Source organism: Mirounga leonina, unplaced genomic scaffold (assembly GCF_011800145.1).
Source record: "Mirounga leonina isolate KUSES-001 unplaced genomic scaffold, KU_Mleo_1.0 Mir_204, whole genome shotgun sequence".
NCBI lineage: Eukaryota > Metazoa > Chordata > Mammalia > Carnivora > Phocidae > Mirounga > Mirounga leonina.
The window spans coordinates 1165002-1192117 of NW_023270513.1; the positions used below are offsets into that span (position 1 = coordinate 1165002).

Below are 27116 nucleotides of genomic sequence, written 5' to 3' on the forward strand. Positions count from 1 at the left end.
ACTGGACCATCGCCTTTCTCTCTCACCCTTTCTCTTTGCCCTAGAGAGGACGGCGGCGGTATTGAAATGTATCCCCCTTCACATGCCCTATGTGAATTTTGCTTCATCCCTTTGAATGCCAGAAGTGACTACAGTCACTTGTGTTAAAACAGTTTGTTTCTTCCATCACGCGTGCGCGTCAGCGGGACACATTTTCCACAGTGCCTGGCCTGCGAGAGGTGTCGCTACATGGTGGCTACACTTTCCCCCAGCCTACCCTTCAGGTTCAGAAACCCCGAGAAGAAAGAGATGTGATCCCTGCCTGCACCCTCCCCAAGAGCTCACGGTCCACAGGGGGAGCGGAAGAGCTAGACTTGCAAACCTGGGCTAGACCAGCAATCTGTACCAAGTGCCCTCTATAGGAGCAGAAAGGATGGGGGAAGCCATTTGACCTGCGGCTAGTAGGAATCCAACGGGCACCGAAAGCGACATTTGAGCCGTGACTCTGAGGCTGCCTGGGCGGTGGGGGGGGGGGGGGGGGGGGGGGGGGAGACATCAGGTGGTCCACGGTGGCTGAGGCGGAGCGGGGGCATGAGGGCCAGGGATGGGAGGTGGGATAGGCTGGAGCCAGACTGGGACCAGCCTTGATGAAGGCCAGGCTAAAGAATTTGGACTTCATCCTATAGGCAGTAATGAGCCATCAGAGGTTTTGCAAGTAGGGGAGTAACCTGATCAGAGCTGTGTTTAAGGAAGATTAATTAAAAATAATGTCTGGTGTGTTTAATTCACGGCTAGCCCTGGGCTTTGGAAGAGACAGGAGATGAAGAAAACAAGGCCCCCCGATGAACAGGCAATTCACAAAATAATGGCCAATAAACATATGAAAAGATGTTCGACCCCACTGCAACGCAAAGAAACGCAAATTAAAGCAACAATGAGATACCATATTTGGCCTATCAAATTAGCAGGGATTACAAATGGTAACAGTTGATGCGGCGGAGGGTTTGGTGAGAACAGCCGCAGCGCACACCGCGGAGAGGGGTGTGGGGATGACAGCCGCAAATCACTCCGGCCTCGGAAGAGATACGAGAGCCTTTGTAAAAGTGCACACATTGTGTGAACCCGGAAATCCCACTTCCAGGTGTTTCTCCTGAAGACATCACTGGAGATGGGAGCAAACATTTATGCCCCAAATGTCCCAGCCCTGGATGTTATTTTTAAAAGCGAATAACTGGATTGAATGGGGAAAGTGTTCAAACCGCAGGACGGTGGCCTCCGAGACCGGACCTTACCATTTCTGAATCCTCAAAGGCTGGAGGCAAAGAGGCAAAACCACTATTTCTTTTTTTTTTTTTCTTCTTTAATTGCCGGTGGGGTGTTGCCCGGGTCTCTAAAGGGAGCCGCTGAAATTTGTCCTGGGGGCAGACAGTGCCTTTGTTCTGCCCAGGACCGCAGGCAGGCAGGCTCCTTGGTCATGCAGATGTACCTCAAGTACCTATTCATTGTCTTGGGGAGGCCCTGACTCCATATGCAGATGCTGTGAGCGGCGCTGGTAGGAATTCTGTTTAATAATGTAAAAGGCTGGCTTCTTTGTGGGCTGGGCCGCATCTCCACAGAATCTCTTGTGATGGTAAATGATTTTCAGCTTCCTTCGGCCGGGCTTTGAGACAGCATGGGGGCAGGTGGGGCGGGGGTCGATGACAGCCCTGGCATGGGAATAGAAAGGACGGAAGAAAAGAGTCTTGGGTTTGAGGAGGATAGGGTCCCAGCAACGCGGCGGCAGTCTGGATTAAAGACCCTGACCGCCAGCAGTGAGCCCTGGGAAAGGGCAGAGACTCTCAGAGCAACAAGGCGCCTACCGATTGTAATTTCCCATGCCGGTGTTACCCCAAGACAAGTTCTGTACACGAGAGGATTTTAGGTGGTACACAGAGGAGAAAGAAGCTTAATTCTTGCTGAGGATGAAGCTCAAGTTTAGAAAGATGACTGGGTCTATTGATAGGAAGGCCCACATTAAATACTTGGGATAGGTGGAACATGAATATGGCAAGTCTTGAAGGTGGTTGCAATTAGCTGACGTGTGGGAGGAGGTACTCTGTGTTGTGTAGCCGGCGCCGAAGACGTTGGTAAGCTAAAACATGCTGGCCTCAGCTGTATGTTGGAAAATTGAGACAGAGGCTATTGTCCACATGTGGGCCTACGGGTACGGAATCAGCTACAGCAGCACAGAGGAAGAAGTGGGGATGAGGGTGCCACAGGGGACAGGGAGAATCCCAAAGCAGCGGGCAAGGGCTGCAGGTGACAAAGGATAAGCCAAAGGACAGAATCCCCGGGACACTAGACTTGTCAACTCAGAAACACAAGAAACAACAGGTGTTGGCGAGGATGTGGAGAAAAGGAACCCTTCTACCCTTCCCTGTTGGTGGGAATGCAACCTCGTGTAGCCACTCTGGAAAACAGTATGGAGGTTCCTCCAGTAGTGAAAAATAGAACTGCCCTGTGATCCAGCAAATGAATTATCAGGTATTTACCCAAAGAATACAACAACACTAATTCAAAGGGATACATGCATTCCTCTATTTATAGCAGCATTATTTACAATAGCCAAGATACGGAAGCAGCCCAAATGTCCATCGATGGATGAATGGATAAAGAAGAGATGAGATACACACGCACACATGCACGCACGCGTGCATGCACTGGAATATTATGCAGCCACAAAAAGGATGAAATCTTGCCATTTGCTACAACATGGATGGAGCTAGAGAGTATTAGGTTAAGTGAAATAAGTCAGTCAGAGAAAGATAAATACTATATGCTTTCACTCATATGTGGAATTTAAGAAACAAAACACACAGACAAGGGCCGCCTGGGTGGTGCAGTCGGTTAAGTGACTAGCTTTTGATTTTGGCTCAGATTGTGATCTCAGGGTCGTGGGATTGAGCCCTGTGTCGGGAGTGCAGAGTCTACTTAAGACTCTCTTCCCCTCCCCCCAGGAGCTCACTCAGGTGTGTGCACGCTCTCTCTCTCTCTCTTTCTCTCTTTCTAAAATAAATAAATAAATCTTGGAGTGCCTGGATGGCTCAGTGGGTTAAGCATCCGCCTTTGGCTCAGTTCATGATCCCAGCGCCCTGGGATGGAGCCCCACATAAGGCTCTCTGCTCAGTGGGGAGTCTGCTTCTCCCTCTTCCTCCTCTCCCCACTCATGCTTGCTCTCTCTCTCTCTTCCTCTCTGAAACAAATAAATAAAATCTTAAAATAAATAAATAAATCTTAAAAAAAAACAAAACAAAAAGGGGCACCTGGGTGGCTCAGTTGTTAAGCGTCTGCCTTCGGCTCAGGTCATGATCCCAGGGTCCTGGGATCAAGCCCCATATCAGGCTCCCCGCTCCGCGGGAAGCCTGCTTCTCCCTCTCCCACTCCCCCTGCTTGTGTTCCCTCTCTCTCTGTGTCTCTCTCTGTCAAATAAATAAATAAAAATCTTTATAAAAAAAAAAGACCAATGGAAAAAGAGAGAGAGGTGCAAACCAAGAAACAGACTCTTAACTATAGAGATCAAACTGAGGGTCACCAGAGGGGAGGTGGGTGGGGAATGGGTAGAATCAATGATGGGGATTAAGGAGCACACTTGTCGTAATGAGCACTCGGTGTAGTATCGAAATGTTGAATCACTATGTTGCACACCTGAAACTAATATTACACTCTGTTAACTAACTGGAATTTAAATAAAAACTTAAAAAAAACAAGAACTGTGAACTCAGAGGGGGCTCTAGGCTCCCTCTCCACACCCAGATGGGCTCTCAGACTAGGGCTATTTTGCTTCTCAGAGTGATTGTACAAGCCTGGAGAACTTGGAGATGCTTAGGTCCTAAAGGCATAGGATACCCGGGATATCCAGATGGTCAGGCAAACATTCAACATTATGGTTTACAGAGCATTTCTGATGGTGTGAAGAGAGACCAATGAAAGATCGTGAAGTGAGAACGAGGAACACAAAACTGTAGCACAATACAACCTTAATTACCTTAAACAAACAAGCAAACAAACAAGACTGGGAAGGAATAAACCAAACATTATCAGTGAATATCACACAGGTGGGAGCCCTGAGGAAAACTCCTGGCCTGCCAGTCAGAGGAGTTCAAGAGACAGACATGTTTCAGTCAGGGATGGAAGAAGTCGAATATGTCAAAGGCCTGGGATGTGAGAAGTCTAACATGCTGGATTCCAGATGTTGCCTATGATCAGATCTATGTGACTTATCAGAGACCTTGAGCCACTGAACAGAGGACAGGACGTATTAGAGGGAGTTAGAAGAAGGGAGAGAAGTTAGAAGTTGATCAGAGCCCTCCAAGACAGATGACTAGGTTCTGCACTCCTGTGAGGCAAAGGGGAAAGAAATAAGGGGCAGTGGGTTCAATAAACATTAAGGAGATAGAATCTGAGGGACTTGGTGACAAATTGTATGTGGGTGAGGGAGAGGGTGGCCTGAAGGAGGATGCCCAGGTTTCTGCAAGGGCTTGGACCCCTAGGTGGGGCAGGAGGCCTGGCCCTAGACACAGGTGGCGCAGGACCATGCCAAGGGAAGGCAGAAGCAGTGCTTGCATCCTTATGGCTTCACTACCAAGGAGGAAACGGAGTTCCTCCCAACCGCTGATTAAGAGGGTCTCAGAGAAGGACTCCGATCGACTGGCTTGGGTCACGTGCTCACTGCTGTGGCCAAGCAGGCTGGATCTATCATGCAAAGAGGGAGGAAAAGGATCCAGAAAGATAAAAATAATAATTGCCACAGATTCACTGGACTCAAAAGCTAGAGTGAAGGTTAACTCTAAATATGGCCTTGGACTAATACAGCTTCATCTACGTGTGTCTGCAGAGAAAGGTTATCGCATCAGCAGCTCAAGTGAAAACATCACCAAGTCCATTCCTGCCTCCAAACTGCCAATCAGTCACCTCTTTCTCCTCTGCCACTGCCCAAGGTCAGGTCCTCAATATCTCTAACTTGGCCTCTTGCCCCCAACTCCTTGCTGTGCTCCCTCCCTGCAGGTCTGTGCACACCAACTATTGTGCACACCCCCGCTGTCACAGTCCCCAGTCAGACTGGAAGGGAGGCCGTGTAGCACAGTGACTAGGGATGGGAGCTGTTTCTAAGTCCAGGACCAGACGGGCTTCACAGCCGAATTCTACCAAACACTAAAAGAAGAGTTAATACCTATTCTTCTCAAACTCTTCCAAAAAATAGAAGAGGAAGGAAAACTTCAAAAGTCATTCTATGAGGTCAGCATTACCATGATAGCAAAACCAGATAAAGATACCACCAAAAAAGAGAACAACAGGCCAATATCTCTGATGAACATAGATGCAAAAATCCTCCACAAAATACTAGCAAATCGAATCCAACAATACATGAAAAAAAAAATCACTCACCACGATCAAGTGGGATTCATTCTCAGGATCCGAAGGTGGTTCAATATTTGCAAATCAATCAACGCGATACCTCACGTCAATAAGAGAAAGAATAAAAACCATATGATCTTTTCGATAGATGCAGAAAAGACATTTGACAAAGTACAACATCCATTTGTGATTAAAAAAAAAAAAACCCTCAACAAAGTTGGTCTAGAGGGAACACACCTCAACGTAATGAAGGCCATCTATGAAAAAACCACAGATAACATCATCCTTAATGGAGAAAAACTGAGCTTTCCTCCTAAGTTCAGGAACAAGACAGGGATGTCCATTCTCACCCACTTTTATTCAATACAGTATGAAAGTCTTAGTCACAGCAATTAGACAACAAAAAGAAATAAAAGGCATTCATATTGCTAAGAAAGAAGTCAGACTCACTCTTTGCAGATGACATGATACCATGTATAGAAAACCTGACAGACTCCACCAAAAAAAGCGGTACAACTGATATACAATTTCAGTAAAGTTGCAGATTATGAAATCAAGGTACAGAAACCTGTTGCATTTCTATGCACCAGTATTGAAGCAGCAGAAAGATAAATTGAAGAATCAATCCCATTTACAATTGCACCAAAAACAGTAAGACACCTGGGAATAAATCTAACCGAAGAGGTCAAACACCTCTTCCCTGAAAACTATAAAACACTAATGAAAGAAATTGAAGATGGCACAAAGAAATGGAAAGATATTCCATGCTCATGGATTAAAAGAACAAATATTGTTAAAATGTCTATAGTCCCCAAAGCAATCTACACATTTAATGCAATCCCTTTGAAAATAACACCAGCATTTTTCACAGAGCTAGAACAAACAATCCTACAATTTATATGGAATTACAAAAGACCCTGAATAGCCAACGCAATCTTGAAAAAGAAGAGCAAAGCTGGCGGCATCACAATTCCAGACTTCAAGTTATGTTACAAATCTGTAGTGATCAGGACAGTATGATACTGGCACAAAAATAGACACATAGATCAATGGAACAGAATAGAAATCCCAGAAACGAACCCATAATCACATGGTTAATTGATCTTGGACAAAGCAGGAAAGAATATACAATGGGAAAAAGTCTCTTCAACAGATGATGTTGGGAAAACTGGACAGCAACATGCAAAAGACTGAAATTGGACCACGTTCTTACACCATACACAAAAAATAAATTCAAAATGGATTAAGGACCTAAATGTGAGACCTGAAACCTTAAAAATCCTTGAAGAGAGCACAGGCAGTAATTTCTCTGACATCAGCTAGCAACATCTTTCTAGATATGTCTCCTGAGGCAAGGGAAATAAAAGCAAAAATAAACTATTGGCACTTCATCAAAACAAAAAGCTTCTGTACAGAGAATGAATCAATCAGCAAGACTAAAAGGCAACCTATGGAATGGAGAAGATATTTGAAAATGACATGTCTGATGAAGGGTTGGTATCCAAAATATACAAAGAATTTCTACAACTCAACACCCAAAACCCAAATAATCCAGTTAAGAAATGGGCAGAAAACCTGAAGAGACATTTTTCCAAAGAAGACATAGATGGCCAACAGACACACGAAAAGATGCTCAGCATCACTCATCATCAGGGAAATGCAAATCAAAACCACAACAAGGTATCACTTCACACCTGTCAGAATGGCTAAAATAAAAAACTCAAGAAGCAACAAGTGTTGGCGAGAATGTGAAGAAAAAGGGACCCTCTCACACTGCTGGTGGGAATGTAAACTGGTGCAGCCACTCTGGAAAACAGTATGGAGTTTCCTCAAAAAGGTAGAAATAGAACTACCCTAAGATCCAGGAATCCCATACTACTGTGTATTTACCCCCCAAATTCAAAAGCATTAATTCAAACGGATCCATGCACCCCTCTGTGTATTGCAGAATTATTTACCACAGCCAAATTGCAGAAGCAGCCCAAGTATCCATCAGTAGATGAATGGATAAAGAAGATGTGGTATATATATATATATACAGTGGAATATTACTCAGCCATAAAAAGAATGACATCTTGCCATTCGCAATGACATGGATAGAGCTAGAGAACATAATGCTAAGCAAAATAAGTCAGTCAGAGAAGGATAAAAGCATGTGATTTCACTCATATGTGGAATTTAAGAAACAAAACAAATGAGCAAAGGGAAAAAATAAGAGAGAGAAAGATGTACATACCAAGAAACAGACTTGTTAACGAGAGAGAACAAACTGATGGTTACTGGAGGAGAGGTGGGAGGTGGGGAATGGGTGCCGTAAGTGAAGGGGATTAAGAGCACACTCACCATGACGAACACTGAGTAATGTATAGAATTACTGAATCACTATATTGTACACCTGCAAGTAATATAACACTGTATGGTGACTATACTGGAATTAAAATTAAAAACTTAATTAAAAAATACAAGACCAGGGTGCCTGGGTGGCTCAGTCGTTAAGCGGCTGCCTTCGGCTCAGGTCATGATCCCAGGGTCCTGGGATCGAGCCCCGCATTGGGCTCCCTGCTCCGCGGGAAGCCTGCTTCTCCCTCTCCCACTCCCCCTGCTTGTGTTCCTGCTCTCGCTGTCTCTCTCTCTGTCAAATAAATAAATCTTAAAAAAAAAAAAAAAAACAAGACTGTGAGCTATACCTGAGTGTAGATACTAATTCTGCTACTTACGAGCTTAGCTATCTGAGTGATTCGCTTTACCTCCCTGGGCTTCAGTTTCCCTAGGAACTTTCAACAGCTTGTAAGGACTAAATGAGTTAATATTTGTAAGTTGCTGAGAGCAGGCTCTAACATGTAGCAAGTACTATGAAAGTGTTTCAAAGATATGACTCTGTCGGGACGCCTGGGTGGCTCAGTCGGTGAAGCCTCTGCCTTTGGCTCAGGTCGTGATCCCAGAGTCCCGAGATCAAGCCCCGCTCAGCTGGGAGTCTGCTTCTCCCTCTGCCCATCACCCTGCTCGGGCTCTCTCTCTCTCTTGCTCTCGCTCTCTCTCTCTCAAATACATAAATGGAATCTTTAAAAAAAATATGACTCTGTCATTCCCCCACTGAAAACCCAATTTACATCCTCTGCCTCCCATAAACTCACCCCCTGCATAAAGACTTCCCCTCCCGCTCCTCCCTGGCCTGCAAAGAGGCTTTGCTGTACCAAAACACACCTCCCTCTGCACATCGGTCTCCCTCAGGGGTCAGGGGCTGTCTGATCCGTAGCCCGGCCCCCAGCACGGAGCCCAGCGCCTGGCACAAAAGCGGGCCCTTGGTAAATGCTTTGTGCTTTACCAAGTGCTTTTCACATCTGCCATCTTGCTTAAACCACACCACGGTCCCGGAGGCAGAATGGGTGTTACCGCCTCCATCTGAGAGAGAGCGAAGCCGAAGTTCTTTTTTTTTTTTTAAAGATTTTATTTATTTATTTGACAGAGAGAGAGGCAGCGAGAGAGGGAACACAAGCAGGGGGAGTGGGAGAGGGAGAAGCAGGCTTCCTGCGGAGCAGGGAGCCCGATGTGGGGCTCGATCCCAGGACCCTGGGATCATGACCTGAGCCGAAGGCAGCCGCTTAACGACTGAGCCACCCAGGCACACCGAAGTTCTAAGAAGTAAAGGGGCACAGCCAGGATGTGGCAGGGCTGGGGTACGACGAGCTTGGATGTTCTGCTGTCAAAACAGTGCGAAAAGAGCCCCAAGTTAAGGGGTCGTGGCGCCCATTGCCAATTCTGTTTCTTCTGTTTCGAAGAAGGAGGGCTGGGCTGCAGTTTTGTCACCTTTATCCTGAAGGGGTTGCACAAGAAGGGACCTGAGGGCCCTTCCAGTGGCAGCATTCTGTCCGTGGCTGGCGGCTGCTCGCTCGAACCACCTCCCCAGTCCCGCACAGCTGCTTCACGCCTGAACTCAGCGCCTGGGAGAATAAATGACACTGGGGCATAGGGAGGGCAGGGAGAGGTGACAATGTTGGCTAGGCCCCAGTGGAGGCTGAGCAGTTGAAGGACTCATTAGATGTTAATGAACTGCAATTGAACGTATTGATTACCTCTCAAATAATTTCCTCCTGATTCAGTCCTCCAGGGTCAACAGGCCCCTGGCTTCCCCGGGCTTTCTGCCCACCTTCCTAACTAAATAGTTAAGGGCTTCACGTGAGCGCTGCCAGGCTCAAGAGAGGAAATGCGAAGGTAGGAGCCCCCACCTGTGCCTCACTGCCCTTTCAGCCTTCACTTCCGATCTGGTCAGGACCAGCTTCCTGAGTGTGCTACCAGTCCGGTCCACGGAGCTCCCACACTTGGTGCAATGCTTTGCTGTCCCTGCCTCGAAATTCTTAAATTTTGATCGAGAGGCCCTGCATTTGTATTTTGCACTGGGCCTTGCAAATTATGTAGCATACAGGCACAGAATAGAGAGTAGTTTATATAAATGGCGCTCATTCGAGCATGCAAAATGGCCGCCCTGGCTGTGAGGCCCTCTCACGCCCGTGAGTTTAGTCCCTTGGATTGAGGCCCAGAGATGGAAATACACTTGCCCAAGGTCACACAGCCTAGGCAGTGTGAGGATTATAATACACATTGCCTTTCATTTTTCTTCCCTGTAGCCTTGCTTCCAATCCTCCATGCTTCTCTAGAACAAGCTCTTGGATGAGGTCACCCCTGCCACCCTTGTTTGACAATTGATCTTGTAAGTGCTCAGGGCTGGAGATCTGTGAGGAGCTTCAGTACCACTACCACGCTGCCACGCCCATTGGATAAAATGGGCTCTTTCTAGTTTCCCTCTCAGACGCCCATGCTTGCTCACCTCCAGTTCCAGAGAGCTCATCACCTCACACGGCAAACCATTTTACTGCTACCCAGCTGTAACTTTTAGGAAAAGTCTTTAAGAAAATCATGCGAGAATTTACTTCCTTATAATATGTTTCCTTTGATTCTACTTATTTTCTTGAGGAACACGGAGAATTCAGTCAGCACTATCCCCTCTGAACACCGAGCTGTAAGCCAGCAGAGCAGCTTTTCTGGACATGGGAAAACAGTAGAGGCGATCTGTCCACCTTAGGTCCCATTAGCTCAAGGCATCAGAGGCTCCGGTGGGGAGGCACCGAAGGAAGCATCACAATGAAGAGCACTTGGTCCACTGTGCTCCCACGCAGGAGAGCCCCCAAGAGTGGGGGCAGCCCCTGGTTGGGAGCCGGGGCCCGTGGACATGAGCACTGAGGCGAGCTCTGGGGCTGTGAGGCTTCCCAGTTCCCCTGCCTCTCTGCAAAGTCTGCTGCAACTTGTTACAGAAATAAGCCCACAGGAGGAATGGCAGCCAGGGCCCGGGGTGGGGGGGGTGGTGCCTGTAGGCCCCAGAAGGGTTCTTAGGGAGAAGGGCAGGCCGCTGCTGCCTCTCTCTCCTGACTGAGGGAGAGCCTATGGGCTGGAGTCCCAGCCTGCGGCTAGTCCCCTGGAAGGCCTACCTGTGAGGCTGGGGACACATCTGAATAGGTGCCCACAGATAGCTCTCTGGCCCCAGGCGCTCGGCCTTGGCTGCACATCAGAATCCTCTGGGAGCTGTTTAGAAACACCTGTGCTCAGGCTTCATCCCCAGAAACGTGCATGTTATCAGTTTGGGGATGTGGCCCGGGCATCCACATTTTTAAACAGCTCCCTGGTGATTCTAATGTGCAGCTGAGGCTAAAAACTATTCATCGAGAGCAGAGCTTCTCAAACTTTCATGGGAAGACAGATTACAAGGGATCTTTTTTCAAACCAGGACTCGGGTTCAGTAAGCCTGGGTGGGGCCTGACATTCTGCGTTCCCCACAAGCTGCCAGGGGATGTCCATGTTGCCAATCCCCAAGGCTGTTCCGAGAGGTCTTTGAGACAAGAATGCCCCTTGAGCTCTCCTAAGTCTGGGACTGGGCGATAGAGTGGGGTCTGAAGCTTGGAGACGGACTCGGTGACCTCTGAGGCCACTGCGAACCTTCGTGGCCTGGGAAGCCGAGGTCCGGGTCCTCAAGAAAAGCCTCCAGTTTAGTCCTAAGGCAGCAGTGCTGGCCAAGTTAGAAGGATTCCCATCGCCAGTGCAAGAAGTTCTGTGAGCCAGTTCTTTAGAGCTTGGAATGTGCATCTAGAAGCCAAATCCCATGGCTCTTCATCCACTGATCTCAAGAGCCTCGGCATGCACTGGTCCAGCCCTCCTTCCAAGGGTCAGCGGCATGAAGACACCAGACCCTCCGCTGCCTCAGGAGTGAGGCACCTTCAGCCTCCTTCAACCCCCAATCTGGCTTCCAAGTCAGGCCTCGAACGGTGATGGGTGGCAGAGGGCCCAGAGGCACCCCACTCTGCTCTCTTGGGCTGTCACTGTTCCCAGGGGCCCAATTAAGCCAGTGCTTTGTCTCTGGGCAGTGGATGCAGGCGTCCCTGGCGCTCCTCCACTCCACACTCTATTTCTTCATCAGCTGTCGCTAGACAGCCCACATAATGTTGGCATTTCATGCTCAATACTCTTGATGAAAGTGGAACATCAAAACCTCAGCAGGGTGGACACTTGGAGACTTAAGTGAGGCTCTCGCTGAAAGAGCTATCTTCTCAGCACAAGAAATCAACAAAGCTCCTTTTCCAAGGCTGTCTTGTATTATTATTGTCACTCTTGTTGTTGTTGTTGTTGTTATTTTTCTTCCCTTGCATCTAAGTAGGAATAAGTTATGTCTTACTTTCATATATATATACACGAATATATATATATATATATATTCTCCCTCTCTCTTGCTGATAGCGATCTTTGCCTCTTGTTATAATAAATATTGATTGGCACTGTTAGGAGACTCCAGGGCTTTAATCTTCCGGCTGCCTGCTCCCTGGTTCACCGATGTGGGTGTGGGGAAGAAGACTGTATTATCTGCTCACACACCTGGTTTGCCACTCGCCTCTCTCCTGCAGCAAAACCTGGCCTCTTAGTGCCATGGGGAATTGGCTTTGCTGTAACGTCGCCTTCTCTCTTCACTTTTCCTGTGGCTCCAGGGAAAAGCACTTTTCTGGTCTGCCAGTCCTGGGCTCTTCCCACCCACACAGCCCCCCTAGGGCCCAGGTGAAGAGAAGGGGTGCACATAGCCACTTACTCCTTTGTTCTTTCTTCATTCTGTCATCAAACGTGTGCCAGGCACCAACTGTGGAAGCAGCCCACAGCTGGGCCCCGTGAATGCAGAGCTCCATGGGACACAGTCCCTGCCCCCCCAGGACTTCCGGTCCAGTGCGGGGAGGGATCCCATGACAGGGTGCTCAGCATGAGGCGAAGCAGCCACGTGAGTGGCGTAGCAGAGGTAAGGGAAACGTAAAGCTCAAGTAGGGTGGAGGGTTCCTTTGAGACCAGCCAATCTGAGGCTTTCGAGAAATGGATGGCCCTGAGATGTCCATCTCAGGACATGGAATGGAAGATGCATCCAGAGCACTGTGCTCTGGATGCATGGAAGAGATGCATCCAGAGCACTGTTCACTTCTGCTTCGACCCCCTGCCCTGCCGCTGACCCACTGTGTTACCTGGGACAGGCCACAGTCCCTCTCCGGCCTCTATCCTAAAATGCAACATGGAGCCCACCACTTCTCAGAGCTGGGGGGAGGGGCGCCCCATCCCTCCACCAGGGCGTCTGTGACAATAGCGCTGTCCCGGGACAGGGATGGGTAGGTCCCTGTGCTCAGAGAACTGCAGTAGGAAGATAGCAACTCTGATTTCCACAGAAGCACAGGCTGACCAGCACTGGGCCCTTTGCAGAAGGAGGAGGAGAAAAGAACGAGCATTTATTACATGCCAGGCCACATGGAAAGCATGTTCACATGTGCGATGGCATTAAATCCCTGAGACGACCCTACGAAGCAGGGATGATTCTTACCCAGCTTCAGTGAGGAGGAGCCCGAGGTGCAGTGAGGCTCCGACTATGTAGGATTACACAATACAGCGGGTAAGGGCGTGGGCTTGAGCTCAGGCTGTCTGATTTGAAGCCTGGCCCCACCGCTTATTAGCGGGGAGACCTTGGATAAGTTATTTCACCCCCAGTTTGCTCAACCCCACAATGGAGATGATAATGGTCCTGATCTCACTGGGGGAATAAATGAGATAATATATGTAAACAACATGGCCAACACAGAGCAAGGGCTCAAAGGTCGTTGTTGTTAATGGCCGAGGTCACAGAGTCACCGCCAAGGAGATGATCAGACCTTCTGGAGACTGCTCTGGGAATTACCACCCTGTAGCCACCCTCCCCCTCTCCCCTAGTGACAAAGCCTCAATTTTATCGATGATGGCAATGCCTAGCCCAAAGACTATACTTTCTAGCCTCTAGCATAACATGCGACTAAATTCTGACCAATTAAATATAAAACGAAATGTCATGTGGGACTTCTGAGAAGCTGGTTAAAAGAAGGCTGACTCAGCTAGGATGTGTGCCCTGGCCCTTTTCTGTTTTCTAGAACGGTGACGTGATGACTGGAGCTCCGGCAGCCATCTTGAACCCTCATGGGACCTTGAAAATGAAGTTGGCGGTAGGATGTTACAGCAGAAAGCCAGAAGGAGCCGAGACCCTTGATGACTTCATGGTGTCACTGTGTCCTTGAACTGCCTACCTTCAGGCTTCTTGCATGTGAGACTATAAACTCTCATGTGGCTAAGCCAGACTTTGGGGGGGATTTCAGTTCCTCCAACTGAATGCAATTCCCAACTAATTCAGACAGCTTCCTGGGGAAGGAATAATTTGCATGGGCCCTTAAGGTAGGTAATTCCAGGCAGAAGAAACAGCCAGTCCAAAGCATGGGGGGTTGAAATGTGTGACACCTGATAGAGTTGGCAAGGGTACGAAGGAAGTGGACATACAGTGGACACTCTGAGTTCCAGCCACACAGGACTCCCGGCTAGACACACCATACACTCACTGTACGGTGTGCTCACCTGGCCTCCTCTTGAGTAACTCAGGCACCCGAAGCTTCAATTCTAACTGTTCACCAACTCTTCCTTTCCTTATATTGAATCAAAATCAATGCGACTCTCAGGGAGCCAGGCCCTATGATCCCCATTTTGCAGATGAGGAAACTGAGGGTTAAGGAGGTGTACTCATCTGACCTGGGTTACACAGCTAGTAATGGCAGAGCTGGGATCTGAATCCCAATTGGGGGGCGCCTGGGTGGCTCAGTCGTTTAGCGTCTGCCTTCGGCTCGGGTCGTGATCCCAGGGTCCTGGGACCGAGCCCTGCATCGGGCTCCCTGCTCAGCGGGAGGCCTGCTTCTCCCTCTCCTGCTCTCCCTGCTTGTGTTCCTTCTCTTGCTGTGTCTCTCTCTGTCAAATAAATAAATAAAATCTTAAAAAAAAAATGAATCCCAGTTGGCCTGAGTCCGTTGCCCTCTTTAACACTAGTGAATCTGAAACTCTAGCATGCAGCAAAATTACCAAGAGAGCTTGTTAAAGCAAGGATTGCTGGGTCCCACCCCAATGTCTCAGATTCAGAAGGTCAGGGGCTGAGCCTAGAGTTTGCACGGCTAATAAGGTCCCAGGGGTGGCTGATGCTGCTTGTCTGTAAACCTACTTGGAAAACCACTGGGTTGGAGCATCAGCTGGGGACAGGGGTCTCCTTGTGGCAGGTATGGAGTGGGCCCTCTTGGGCTCAACAGGAGTAACAGGAAGTGAGCTGGTGCAGAGTAGCGGGGAAGGCATCCAACCAGGAGAGCCCAAGCAGGTCTGGAGACTCAAAAGAGGAAGGGTGGGGTAATAGGAATGTGCCTGGCCCGCCAGCCCCAGGGCAAGGAGGGGTTCTTCAGCGGGGAGGGCTCTGGCCTGGGCACGGGGGCATCCTGGTGCCAGCGACGGGAGGGTCCGCCCTCGGCCACTTGGTTAGTGAGGACCCTCTCCTCACACCCCCTCCTCCTTAGCAAAGAGAAAATAACCTGAGAGCCTGGCTGAGTTCTGCCGACGTTTTTCACGACACATTGGGAGACTTGGGAGAGGCCAGCAAGGCCATCCCAGTTTCCACCCTTCACAGTGGCACGTGGAAGCCCTGGACAGTGTCACGGTCAAGCCTCTCCTTACTTGTCTGGGAATTTCTCTACCTCCAAGGAAGGCAGCCTTGGGCATGCAGGGAGGAGCCTGACGCTCCACCACTATGGCTCATCGTGCACTCTCTGGGCTTCTGTTTGCTCATCTGTAGAGTGGAAACTAGGAGTCCTTGCCCATGCTCCCTACCTCTAATGGTGGCCAGCGAGGCTCCTAAGAGATGAGATGCACAGAGCACTTTAAGAACTGCAAAGTACCATACAGAGGTGGAGGTGACCGCGTGTGTACTTAAAAATCTTCGTTCAGTTCTCACCTGACGGTGCAGCCTGGGCTGGCCCAGCGGCGGCCTCTCCTTCCTGGTGCTGAAAAACTTCCAGCCGTAACCCCGACTTTCCTGGACACCTGCCATTCTCCTCCGGAAACCCCGGTGAGGCACTGTGATTTAGCAAAGGGGAGCTTCGCCTGGAGCTCTGGAGCTCCTGAGCCGTCTTGTCCACTGTGTGCCGGGTCAGGATGGGTGGCACCTGAGCCAAGCCCAGGCCCAGCAGGAGTGCTGAGAATTCCAAACTGGTTAGCTGTTGGCAGGTTCCCGCTGAAATGCAAACAGACACCACCCTTAGTCCCCAGGCTGGATTTCTTCGGCTTACTGGCTCCCAGCCTCCAGAAGGGCTAATGCTGACCCACTGGGAAGAGAGTCAGGATGAAGAACAGTTTCGTAGGCCAGAAACCAATCTGAATCTCGTTGCAAAGCTCCAACCAGATGTGAGAGATTCCACGAGCCCACAAGAGGTTGCTTGAACTGAAGACTACGGTGTAAATACCTGGCGACACACTCATGCGAGGGGGTTTTATTTTTGCATCTTAATAGCGGTGCCCTGTTGGCTTGTCGGTTTTCAGGCTATAAATTCCTAAAGGGCAGGGAGTGGATTTGCAGGGATGAGGAATTGAAAATAGTGCTGATGGGTGTGACAATGATGAGGATTATGGTGTTGGGGTTGATGCTGGTGGGAGGAGGAGGAGGGGAGACGGGAGAAGTGGTGCCGGGGGAGAGGTGGATGTGAAGGTGAAGGAGGTATAGGAGGCGGATGCCGAGAAAAACAGTGAGTGAGACGGTGACGAAGGTAGTGATCTGAGTTGTCCATACCCCTCTGAAGGCACTGTCCCATCTTCTCTCCGTATTGTGTCTGTTTCCCCTTCTAGAACCTACCTCCTTTGGGGCAGGGCCTGTGCCTCACTCACCTCGGTGTCCTTGTACAGGACAGTGGCCTGCACACAGTGGGCGTCAACAGTGCTTGCTGATGAGTGAAGGAGTAAGGGAGGTGGGGAGTAGCAGGTGTGGTCAGGACGGCCATGATGGCTGGGAGGAAGCGGCCATGTTGGAACAATCCTATGGGGGGCAGAGGCACCCCAGAATGGAAGTCCATGCCCCTGGAGACCGGAAATGGAACTGTTCCCAGGAGGCACGGCAGATGGTGCTCCATGATGCTGGCTGGGTGCGGAATGAGAGAACCAGGGTCCTGGGCCCGGTATTTCAAAATTTGTTGATTTGCTGAGCTTGCCTGCTGGGTGCACGCTGTTTTTCCATAATCATCTTTTGTCTGGCTGAACAATAGAGGTGAGGGGGACAGCCAGGCAGGTGGGACATAGCTTGACAGGACCCAGGGAGAGGACAGGAGGCTTCCCCACTAGTGACAAACAGCCACCCCACTCCATGTCTCCCTTCCTAGCTCAGGCACTCTGCTGCAGCCCCCACAGTGACCCCAGAAGCTGCTGAGGATCATCGGGGCCCCACCCCCAGCCAGGCTGGCTCACATACCTCCCTGCACACCTCTTTCCCTCAGAAGCTTCCAGGCTTTTGATAAATGCCGGCCAGTTCAGCCCCTGAGGAAGGCATGCGGCTCCTGGGAGGAGCCTTGTCGACATTCGACACTCTGGGAGAAGGATGGCCCAGCAAGGGAGCAGGGTGGGGGTGGGGGCTGCAGCCCAATTCCCTGCAGAACAAAAAGAGATTTCTCTCTCCCTTGCACCAGCTGCTGAGTCCCCAGGCCTGGTTCAATCATTTTTCAAATTGTAATAAATTAACATTTTCTGGAGCAGGAAAACCGCACGGAGAGGCCAAATTACCAAATTTGGGGATGGCCTCAAGCTCCTCTGGGGCTGCTTCCCCTCCCTCCCCCCATTCTTGCTAGGGACTGGGGAGGACAGACCCCCAAGGAACAGCTTCTTCCATTTCAGTCACACCTTTCCCTGGGCTGGCTGGGGCCCCCTCCCCCTGCTCCCTGCACACAGCCCTGCCTGTCACCTCCTCTTTGTTGACATTCCCTCGGTCTCTCCCACCCCACAGAATGTAGTGCAGGCCTGTTTATTCCCATTTGGCAGGACAGCCAAAGGACCTGGGAAAAGGTAGAGGGGGAGGACTGGAGTGAGAACACAGGCTGGGCCTGATCTGGGGACCCTGAGGCAGAAACTAGAAGTCCTGACACCCCAATTCCCCAAACCTAAAATCGATTTTTTTTTTCCCCACTGAATTGTGAAATTGACAGTTTAGACAGGACAAGGAAACCCGCAGGCTCTTGGGATCCTTCTCTTGTCTCAGCGGGGCCGCAGTTCCCCATTCTAAGCCCTCTGGAAGTTTCCCTCTATATATCAAATCCTTTCTCGTTGAGGCACACAAGTGTTCACTTATTTGTGACGATGTGGTTGACATTTGCTGAGTGCTTACAATGTGTCAAGCAGCATGCCGGGTGCTTTCCCTGCAGCATCTCATTGAATCCTCGAGTAATGCCTCCAGGTAGGTGTCACGACCCCTGGGTAACAAATGAGCTTTCCGTGTGACAGAAACCGAGGTTCGGAAAAGTAAAGTGACTTTCCCAAGGTCACACATCAGACGCAGGATTCATATCCAGACCTATTGGTCACCTAAGCCGTGCTTTCTTCTCCCTACCTGCCCCTGTCCCCTTGCCCGTGTTCAGGGGGCCCAGCTGCCCATCATGGCCTTTCCCACGGTGCTCCTTTCTCCTCAGATCCCAGAGTGTCCACACACCTGAACCAGCTTTACTGTCCTGTCACCAACTGAGTTTGTGGCCCTCTCAGGGCCACCCAGTCCTCACCACTAGTGGTGGGGAGCTGGACTCTTGGCCTCAGGATGGAATGGGGTGGGGGGGCTGGCTTGAGTTGGAAGTGGCCACAAGGCAAGCTGTGTGGAAGGGGAGTGCAACTGCTCACACACCTGAGTGGGGTGACGCTCAAGGGCTTTGTCTCACCAGGGGATGAGCTGAACTGGACGCTGTTACGGGGGAACTGTTCTCTTTGCTTTTTCCTAAAGGCAGAAGGCAAAAGTGGAGAGTCCAGCTGTGGTCTGAGGGCTGGGACCGTTGCTTCCCTCAGCTCTGAAGGGTTACAGTTTGGTAGCACGAAGTCCTTCACACTCCAGCTCCCATCTACCTTCTGGAACTAATTTCCCACTCCTTGTCTTTATATACTCTATGGTTCAACCAAACTCAATATTCCTCCTCCATGCCTTCACTCAAGCTGCTCCCACTGCCTGGAGCACCCACTCTTCTTACTTTCAGCTATGCAAATCCTACCCACCAGTGAGGGCCCTGCCTAACCGCCACTTCCTAGAGGGAGCTGTCCTGGTCCTCCTCACCATGACACTTCCCTCTCCTCTGCCCCCTAAGCTGAAAGAAACTTCCCTCCTCAGACCCCCAACAGCACGTTATCTGACCCTCTCTTAAGATGCGAGCCACTCGGGGCGCTTGGGTGGCTCAGTCGTTAAGCATCTGCCTTCAGCTCAGGTCACGATCCCAGGGTCCTGGGATCGAGCCCCACATCGGGCTCCCTGCTCCGCGGGAAGCCTGCTTCTCCCTCTCCCACTCCCCCTTGCTTGTGTTCCCTCTCTTGCTGTGTCTCTCTGTCAAATAAATAAAATCTTAAAAAAAAAAAAAAAAAAAGATGCGAGCCACTCTCTCCCTGGAATTGTAATCGTCTGGATATGCACCTTCAATCCCTTCTAGACGGGGAGCCCTCTGAGGGTGAAGCTATGTCGGACTCATTTTTGTATTTCCCAGCCCCTCAGTTTCTTAGGAATGTATTGAGTGTCTACTTCACATCTCACATGGTAAGAAGAACATGGCTTTGGAGTCAGAGACACCCTGGCCTAAAGCCCCATTTTGGTTCTTCCCAGCTGGTGTCCTTGGGCAAGGTACCCTCCCACTCTGAAACCTGCTTTTCCTTAGCTTTTATAGGATGAAAATAGTACTTACTACCACTCAGGGTTACAGTAAATATTAAATGTGGGACTAAAAGGCCAAGCCTCCCCTCCCTCTTGGCACATGGTTGCTATCCAATAAATGTTTGCTTCTCATTCCTCCCTTTGACCGAGTCTAATGAATGGATGAATGAACGAGGAGATGAATTAATGCTGCACCTTCCAGACGGCTGTAGCCTAAGGCGCGGGGCCTTCTGTGGCCTGGCCGACCTCTCCTCCAGGCAGACCTGCCCACCAGCACACCCTCGAACCCCTCTGTTCTGGTCCCGGCCCCTCCCCAGGACCATAGTTTACGTGCTGAAATTCCCAGAAGCTGAGACTTCCAAACAAACCCCCCAAGTTTGGATTTATCAGCCATGCTATTAAAACAGTCATTTTCAGCTGCCTAATGTTTCCAACTTCTGCTCTAATCCAGCGGGTAAATATTTACGGAGCCTGACACCACTCCTAGGCCACTTGCTCGGCTGCCAAACATTCATTTCCCTTGCAGCTCCGCTGGTTTGATATTTTTAGGAGCAGGGGAGGATGGCGGTGTGTGTGTGTGTGTGTGCGCGCGCACGCGTGCGCTCACGCTTGCCGGGTGTATGTGTGTGTCGGGGGGGTGGTGAGTGGCTGGTGAGAGAGGCTCAGCCTTCCTTCTGGTGAGTTCCCCGGGTGAGGAGAGACAGGATAAAGTAGCCCTTGCTACTTCCTTTTGCCCAAATGTCCCTGCAGCGGGTCAGGGAGCATGGGCTTATTGAGGTGTGCCCCGACCCTCAAGCGTCCCCCTCCTCGGCACCTGTCCCGCCCCGCCCCCCAACACGCACAGAGCTATCTGGAGCAAATCGGTATCAGGCTGATTTGCTGCATACAGCCAGCAGAGAAGTGCTGAGAGACATGGACAGACTGGGGGGCTACCTCACTTCTGCCATTTGCGAGGTGGGTGGCCCTGAGCATGTCCCTTCAGCACTCTGAGTCTGTTTCCTCATGCGTGAAATGCAGGTAAGCATCCCTGTCCCTGTGGTAAGAGGACACGTGGAGAGTGCCAAGCACAGCCCCTGGCTAAGGGGACGTGCCCTGTAAATCATGCTTTAGGGAGAAGAGTCGAAGCATACCCCCATACCCGCTGATGCCCCAGCCACGCTGGACTAACGGTCATTCTCTTGCACCTCCATGCTCTTGCTCGTGTTCTTCCTTCTCTTCCTTCTGTCTGGAATGTCCTCAGCATAACTCAGAACACACGGCTACCTGCTCTAAGAAGTCTTCCCTCCTGGCCCTCAGAAAAACCACCACGTGCGCTCTCTCTCTCCCTCTCTCTCTCTCCCTCTCATAGACTGAGCACTTGTAGTGAATGAAGGCTGCTGAGTCATATTCATCTCTACAGCCTCGAATCTAGCAGAGAGCTACACAAAGTTCTCAATGGATCTTCACTGCATGTGTGAATATTTGTGTAATATTTGAGGGCTGGTTCTTGGAGGGGAAGAAACAAAGGATGGTTTTTAGCTTGCTCTGCCCGACACACTTTTTTATCCCCCTCACAGGGGAGAACAATAGGAAGATAGAAAGGAACCAACATTTATTGGCTCTTCCATGCAGGCGGGGACCTTGTCCATATTATGGCCACTGCACCCCAGAATTTCGAATGGTGTCCTGATACTTAATGAGCCCCCACTGTATGCTTTACATGGATTAAACCAGAGTGATGAGCAGCTTTCCCAAGACCACACAGCAGCTAAGCCAGCATACCTGAACCCATGCAGCAGCCCTGCTCCCCTATCTCTCTCGGGTCTTTCCAGGCCACCCGGGGCCCATGACCTGCCTGGTCAGGTCCCCCCCCCCACACACACACTCACATTTCCCTGAGGAATGGGCTTCTGTGAGCTGGAAACCTAGAAGGGTGTAATGAAGAGGAAAGAGTCCAGCAGGGAGAAAATGGGTGGCTTCAGGGAAAGAATTCCAAACAGATTGAGCGGCAATGGAGCCCCCGTTATTAGTAATTGTAGTATCATGAGGATGCCTGGGAAGATGGTAGTGATGACAGTGATGATAACATTCAGGGGGAAGGGGGACAAGGAGGAAGAAGATCGCGCAGCATGGTGTGCTGTGGCCAAGCCTACCGGGCCCCTCACTTGCCCTCTCAGACCGAGATTTGCTCAGCCCACTCTAAAGAAGGGACAGCCCGAGCAAGGCCACAGTTGGATGACTGCGCGCCTGAGCCCTGCTCAAGGGGGCCTGGCCCAGGTGAACAGTGGGGACGGAAAGTCAGCCCTGCTCCTTGCCCTGGGCCACGTGCCCTGCCCTGGGGCTGGGCCACTCCCAGGAGAAGGGGTGCCTTTTTCTAGTTGCACAAAGACCCTACGCAGGTTAGCAGTGGCCCCGAGCTGCAGTGCACACCTACCGGGGGTGAGGTCAGCGCTGGTGCGACATCTCATTCTACTTTCCTGGCTGGGCCAGCATGCAGACACCTCACCTCCCTCCTCTGCCTTCTCTGTGGAGCCAAACAGCCCTGACCTGGACTCTGGCCCCCATTACTGACTCCCTTGTGATCTGACCTTGGATCCATCACGTTGCTTCTCTGAGCCTCAGTTTCCTGATCAGGAGGATGGGACGGCACTGGGAGGGTCAAATGGCACGGATCACAGGTTGAACAAGGCCGGGCACCGAGTGGGTGATAAGAACCAAGTGAAATCTCTACCCTCTCCCTCTTTCCCCGGGGGCTAAATCTTTGATCTGCTTTGGTTTGGGGCCCAAACCTCTTCCAGACACCACCCCCATCACCCAGGAAGCAGGGGATGGAAAAGAAAACTTGGCTGCAGGACCTCCAGAGATCCGGAGTACCAATGGAGGAAACTCTAGGCGGTCTCTACTGAGCATCTGTGGCCACGATCTAAACGTCTGGGCCAGTGATGCCCTGCCTGCCTGTCTGGGAGGCTCCCATTGGGAATTAAGGAGATCGCAAGATCCCTGGGCCTTTCCCTTCCCCCTCCGCTCCCCCTCCCCAAGGCTGCTGAGAGGCTGGGGTGATGGATGGGGCCCTGCCTTCCCCTCACCACTTCTTTGATGAGAAGAAAGAAAAGTCCACCTGAGTCTCAAATCAAAAACAGGTGAATTGCCTCTAAGTCAGGCTGGGCCCTCTCTGGGGTCGGCAAGAAGGTTGGGAGCTGAGGAGAGAGAGGGAGAGTGTGATAAATCACATTGTCCGATGGAGGTGCTACCCTCCAGCTGTGGTAGGGACTGCCAGGCATCCCAGGTCTGCCTTACTCCTAGGATGAGTGTGTGCCCATCACAAGAGGTAGGAGCAGCCAAGCAGCCTTACCCACTCCCGCCTCAAACCCCGGCCCCAGCTCTGCTATGCATGTGGGTGAGGACACGCATCTCCCCCTTCACTTCAGCTCCCCAGTGCACGGCCTCACCCACATCCTCAGAGCCCCTGAATGCGGGAGCCTCGGGGCCCAGCCTCAGCTTGCTACCACCTTCCTGCATGTACCTGGGCAAGTCTTTGACCCTCTTTGGATCTTGGCTTCTTTATTTATACCACAGGCAGGGGTTGGATTCTTCTGAAAGCTGAGACATAGAAGGCAGGCCATGGGCCTTAGGTTTGTATCTCGGGGGTAGAGATCAGGGGGGTGTGGGTCCTATGTGGGGTCCATAACCGATGTTTGACTTACCTCTCACCCCAGGCCTCTTCCGGCACGGACATTCTACAGTTATCTGCCCCAAGAGCTACCCGGGGCCCCCAAAGGCAGTGAGCAAATACGCCAGACAGATTCCTTAGCATGCTGACATCATGGCCCATGTCCAACCCTAGCACACAGACACTGGCCGGGTCCTGTCCGTCACACCAATGGTCGCTAACGTTCTAAAGGGGAATGATGAGGACAAATCTGGGAAGGCGGATGTGGAAGAAGCAGTGCTCAAGGCCTCCTGGGATTGAGAGTCACTGCTGGAAAAAAAAAAAAATAAACAAAACGCAAGCTGGGAGAGTCCTCAGAGATCTAGCACGCATTGTCTTCGGGGGGGCAAACTGAAGCCCAGGGAGCAAATGGGAAAGGTCACACAGCCAGTCGAGGCCACAGCTGAGAGCAGGCCCCAGTCTCTGGATTCTAAATCTGCCCCACCCCCCAGCCGCCCCACTCCCAGAGGCTGCATTTGCTAAGTGAACTGAAGAGAGTTTCTGACCCAGAGCCTCCTCCACTCCCAGATTCCAGCAGCGACTGACATCCCCTACCTGACTCCCTGTCTCAGCCTGGCCAAGGCCCACTCCACCGGTCCAGCCTGAGGGGCCACTGGGGAGCAAGGGCAGAAGGGAGAGGAGAGAGGGAGCAGAGGAGAAGGGAGAGGGGAGGCCAGGGGAGGAGGGAAGAGAGAGAAGAGGGCCAGGGGTGAGGAGAAGGAGGGAGTGAAAGTTGGTAAGGACAGAGCTCAGAAGAGGAGATCTGGACCAAGGGCTATGAGAAGCAAGAAGTCAGGCCCGGAAAGGAATGGAGGGTGAGCAGGTAGGAGAGAGACACCGCAAAAAGAGGAAAGCTGAAGAGAGCAACAAGGAAACTGGGCCTGCGGAGGGGCAGGGAGGAGGGCTGTGGCCAAGGGGTCTCCCCTCCCCACGTTTCATGGAGCTCCCCTAGGGGCAGTGGGGGCCAATTGAAATGAAACACCTCGTCGCTGGGCCTGGGGATGTGACCCTCGGCATAAGAGGATTAGAGAGACTTCCAAGAGGAAATGGGAGGGTGCCGGGAGTGGGGGAGCCCAACACAAACTCCTGCTGCCCCCACCCCAAGCCCTGAGAAAGCATGCCTCGGAACCCACCATGGCCATGGAGCGCTAGTGCCCCCTTGTGGCCATAGTGCTCAGCTCGCCTGGCTGGCCCCGGGCGGTCTGGAAAATCAGGAGGGAGGGGGCGCCAGATGGGACTCGGCACTGGTGAAGGAGACAGGTGTGACGAAGAATGCAGGGGCTGGGTCAGTGACTTTGCTGGAGACCTCCAAGACCTTCAAGCATCGGTAGAGACCAACACAGTGAACCTCTCTTTTTTTTTCAAGCGGAGCTCACAAGGGTTCGTAAGACCCAAAGGCAGGAAAAAACCAGGGCATACTCATGCCTCAGAATGCCCCTCCCACCCCAGTGGCACAGTTTTAGTCCCTGCCATCCTGCTCTCTGCCTTTCATCTGGGCTTCTGGGTGCCTCCCACTTCACTCCCAAGGGCCTGCGTCTCTAGGGCAGGGTGCATGTGCGTAGAGGGGGTCATCTTGGGCATGGTGAGGGGTGGGGATGCAAGCAGGGCCACCCCAAAGAGGGTAGCACACAGCTGACCCCAGAAGCCTGGCAGGGAGCTGAGCTGGAAAAGGCAGTCACCTGGAAGATTCAGGAACCCTAAGTGACCCTTTGCTTTCCTGGCTGTCTTCCTGTGCAATTTTGAGTACATCCTTGCTCTCTCTGGGCTTCAGGCTTCCCATCTAGAACCAAAAGGTCTCGACCCCAGTGATTCCTAAGAGCCTATCTAATCATAACAATGCAATGCTATGATTCCTAAAGACAGAGCTTGAAGAGGAAACGAGTCTGATGCTAGGCAGAGTTAGTACTGCATTATGATTCTGAGAGGCAGTTTGCACGGACAACCGGAAGGACATTTTACCTAGCCCTCAGCCTTAATTCTTCCAGGGCCCTCGGCAAAGTTTCTGCCCCAGATCCGCTCAGAGAGACCCATGGGGGCCTAGTCAGGCCTGCTCAGTGGCACTGGGGGGTGCCTTCTCTCGAACAAGGGGCCAAGGGCAAGAGGCCAGGCTTTCGTCAGTCCATGCGGTACTCTTCGTATGTCCATTCAGGACCCAGAGCCCCAGGGTGGATGGAAAGTGCAAGGTAAGCAAGATCTCGTCAGTGAGCCCAGCCCAAGGCAGGAACCTTAGCCTGGAAATGGAGAAACCTGAGCCTGGCTCAGCTCCCCGAGAGAGGAGGGGAGGGAATGGAGGGAGTACAGGGAGGTGAAGGGCACCTCAAGGAGGCCAGCTGGCTCAGGCAGGGGAGCCCTCACCCAGCCCGGTATGTGAAAGCCGTGAGAGAGAAGGAAGCCCTGGAAGGGGGTGAGGGAGGCGGGGTCACCCATCTAGAGAAAGGAACCAGAAAGGAGGCTGAGCAAGTGTCTTTGGTTTTAGAGTCGGTTTGGTGCTTGAGTCTGCCTGCTAATTTCTCTGTGCCTCAGTTTCCTCATCTGTAAAATGGAGACATTAGTATTCACCTTGCAGAGCTGTTGTGAAAATTAAGTGAATTATTATTTGTAAAAAGCTCTTACAATATTCCCTGGCACCTAGTGAGTGAGTGAGTGAGTGAGTGAGTGAGTGAGTATGTTTGTGTGTGTGTGTGTGTGTGCTTCTTTCTCTCTATTTCTATTTTCAACCCCCAGGAAATCCTGTCCCAGAGCACACCAGACCAAGAAATCCTGAAATGTTCTACCTGGCAAGAAACTTATACTCTGAGGGTCAAAGGATTTGATCAGGTTCAAATTCCAGTCCTGGCCCTCCTGCCACATACTGGGCTACAAAAGAGTACATTTCCTCACAGAGGGGGAAAGAGACTTGCCTAAGATCACACAGCAAATCGTGGTTCAGCTGAGATTTCTTCACTGCCAAGCCTGAGCCTCGCTTTTTGTCCTTCCCCTGATGGGTGTCCTCCAGTGCCCGTGCCCGCCAGCCCGAGCCCTGCATCTTCGCAAAAGATGGGCTCTTGACAGGTGTTTCAACGGGCGGACCATGGTCCTGAGACCTGAGATGAGGAGACTCACCTCCGGTTGGTTGGAGGTCCTGTCTAGCACTCAGTTTGCCTCCTCACTCCCGCATCCCTTGGAGCCAGAGATTTTTCCAGCTGGAAGGAACCTCGTCGATCACTTTGTCCCCAGCTTCCCCTTCCATCTGCCACCTGCCATCCCCAGCCTCCATCTCGGGACCCTTCCCCCTCCCCCAGCCTTCTCAGACTCTGCTTCCCCCTGTAGGCATTTAACCCCAAATAACCTAGACTTTCCCTGGCCTCTCGTCCCATTTCCCCTGGGGCCTGGCCATGTCTGGCTGAGAAGCTTGCTTAGGCTGGTGACTGACGTGGAACAAGACAACCAGAGAGACAGAGGCATCAGTCCTGTCCAGCTCAGCAGCCCTGGCCCTCCCGCCTTGCCACGGCCCTCCAGGCCGGCTGCTACCCCAGGTGCTCTTTTCCCAGGTCCTGCTTGGAGTGGCCAACCCCGGAGAGGGTGGGGTTCGGGACTCAGCCCCCTGGGGAAAGGAGACTAGAGGCCGCCACTGCGGTCAGGGCCCGAGGAGCTGGAGGCACCCTCTCGTCCTTCCAGTCCTGCCCGCCCCCTCCCTCTCTGCAGCCCAGCTTGGGCTGGGCTATTCCCTAGTGCCTGGGCTAGACCTGTTTCCAATGATTCACGTCTATGCATTCCCACCTCGCCCCTGGGAGCCAGCTC

At 51.5% G+C, this 27116-nt stretch overlaps 1 protein-coding gene across 1 annotated transcript in view; it reads right to left on the reverse strand.

Annotated features, from left to right (window-relative positions):
* Window positions 1-437: 437 nt before the first annotated feature.
* The window catches only part of LOC118025890, an 88990-nt gene continuing 62311 nt past the window's right edge, over window positions 438-27116 (reverse strand). Inside the window, exons 3-5 of the mRNA XM_035028615.1 lie at window positions 15728-16006; window positions 9181-9332; window positions 438-494 (exon numbers count right to left, since the gene is read on the reverse strand). Coding sequence (XP_034884506.1) covers window positions 438-494; window positions 9181-9332; window positions 15728-16006 — 488 coding nt within the window. The remainder of the gene's footprint in view (window positions 495-9180; window positions 9333-15727; window positions 16007-27116) is intronic.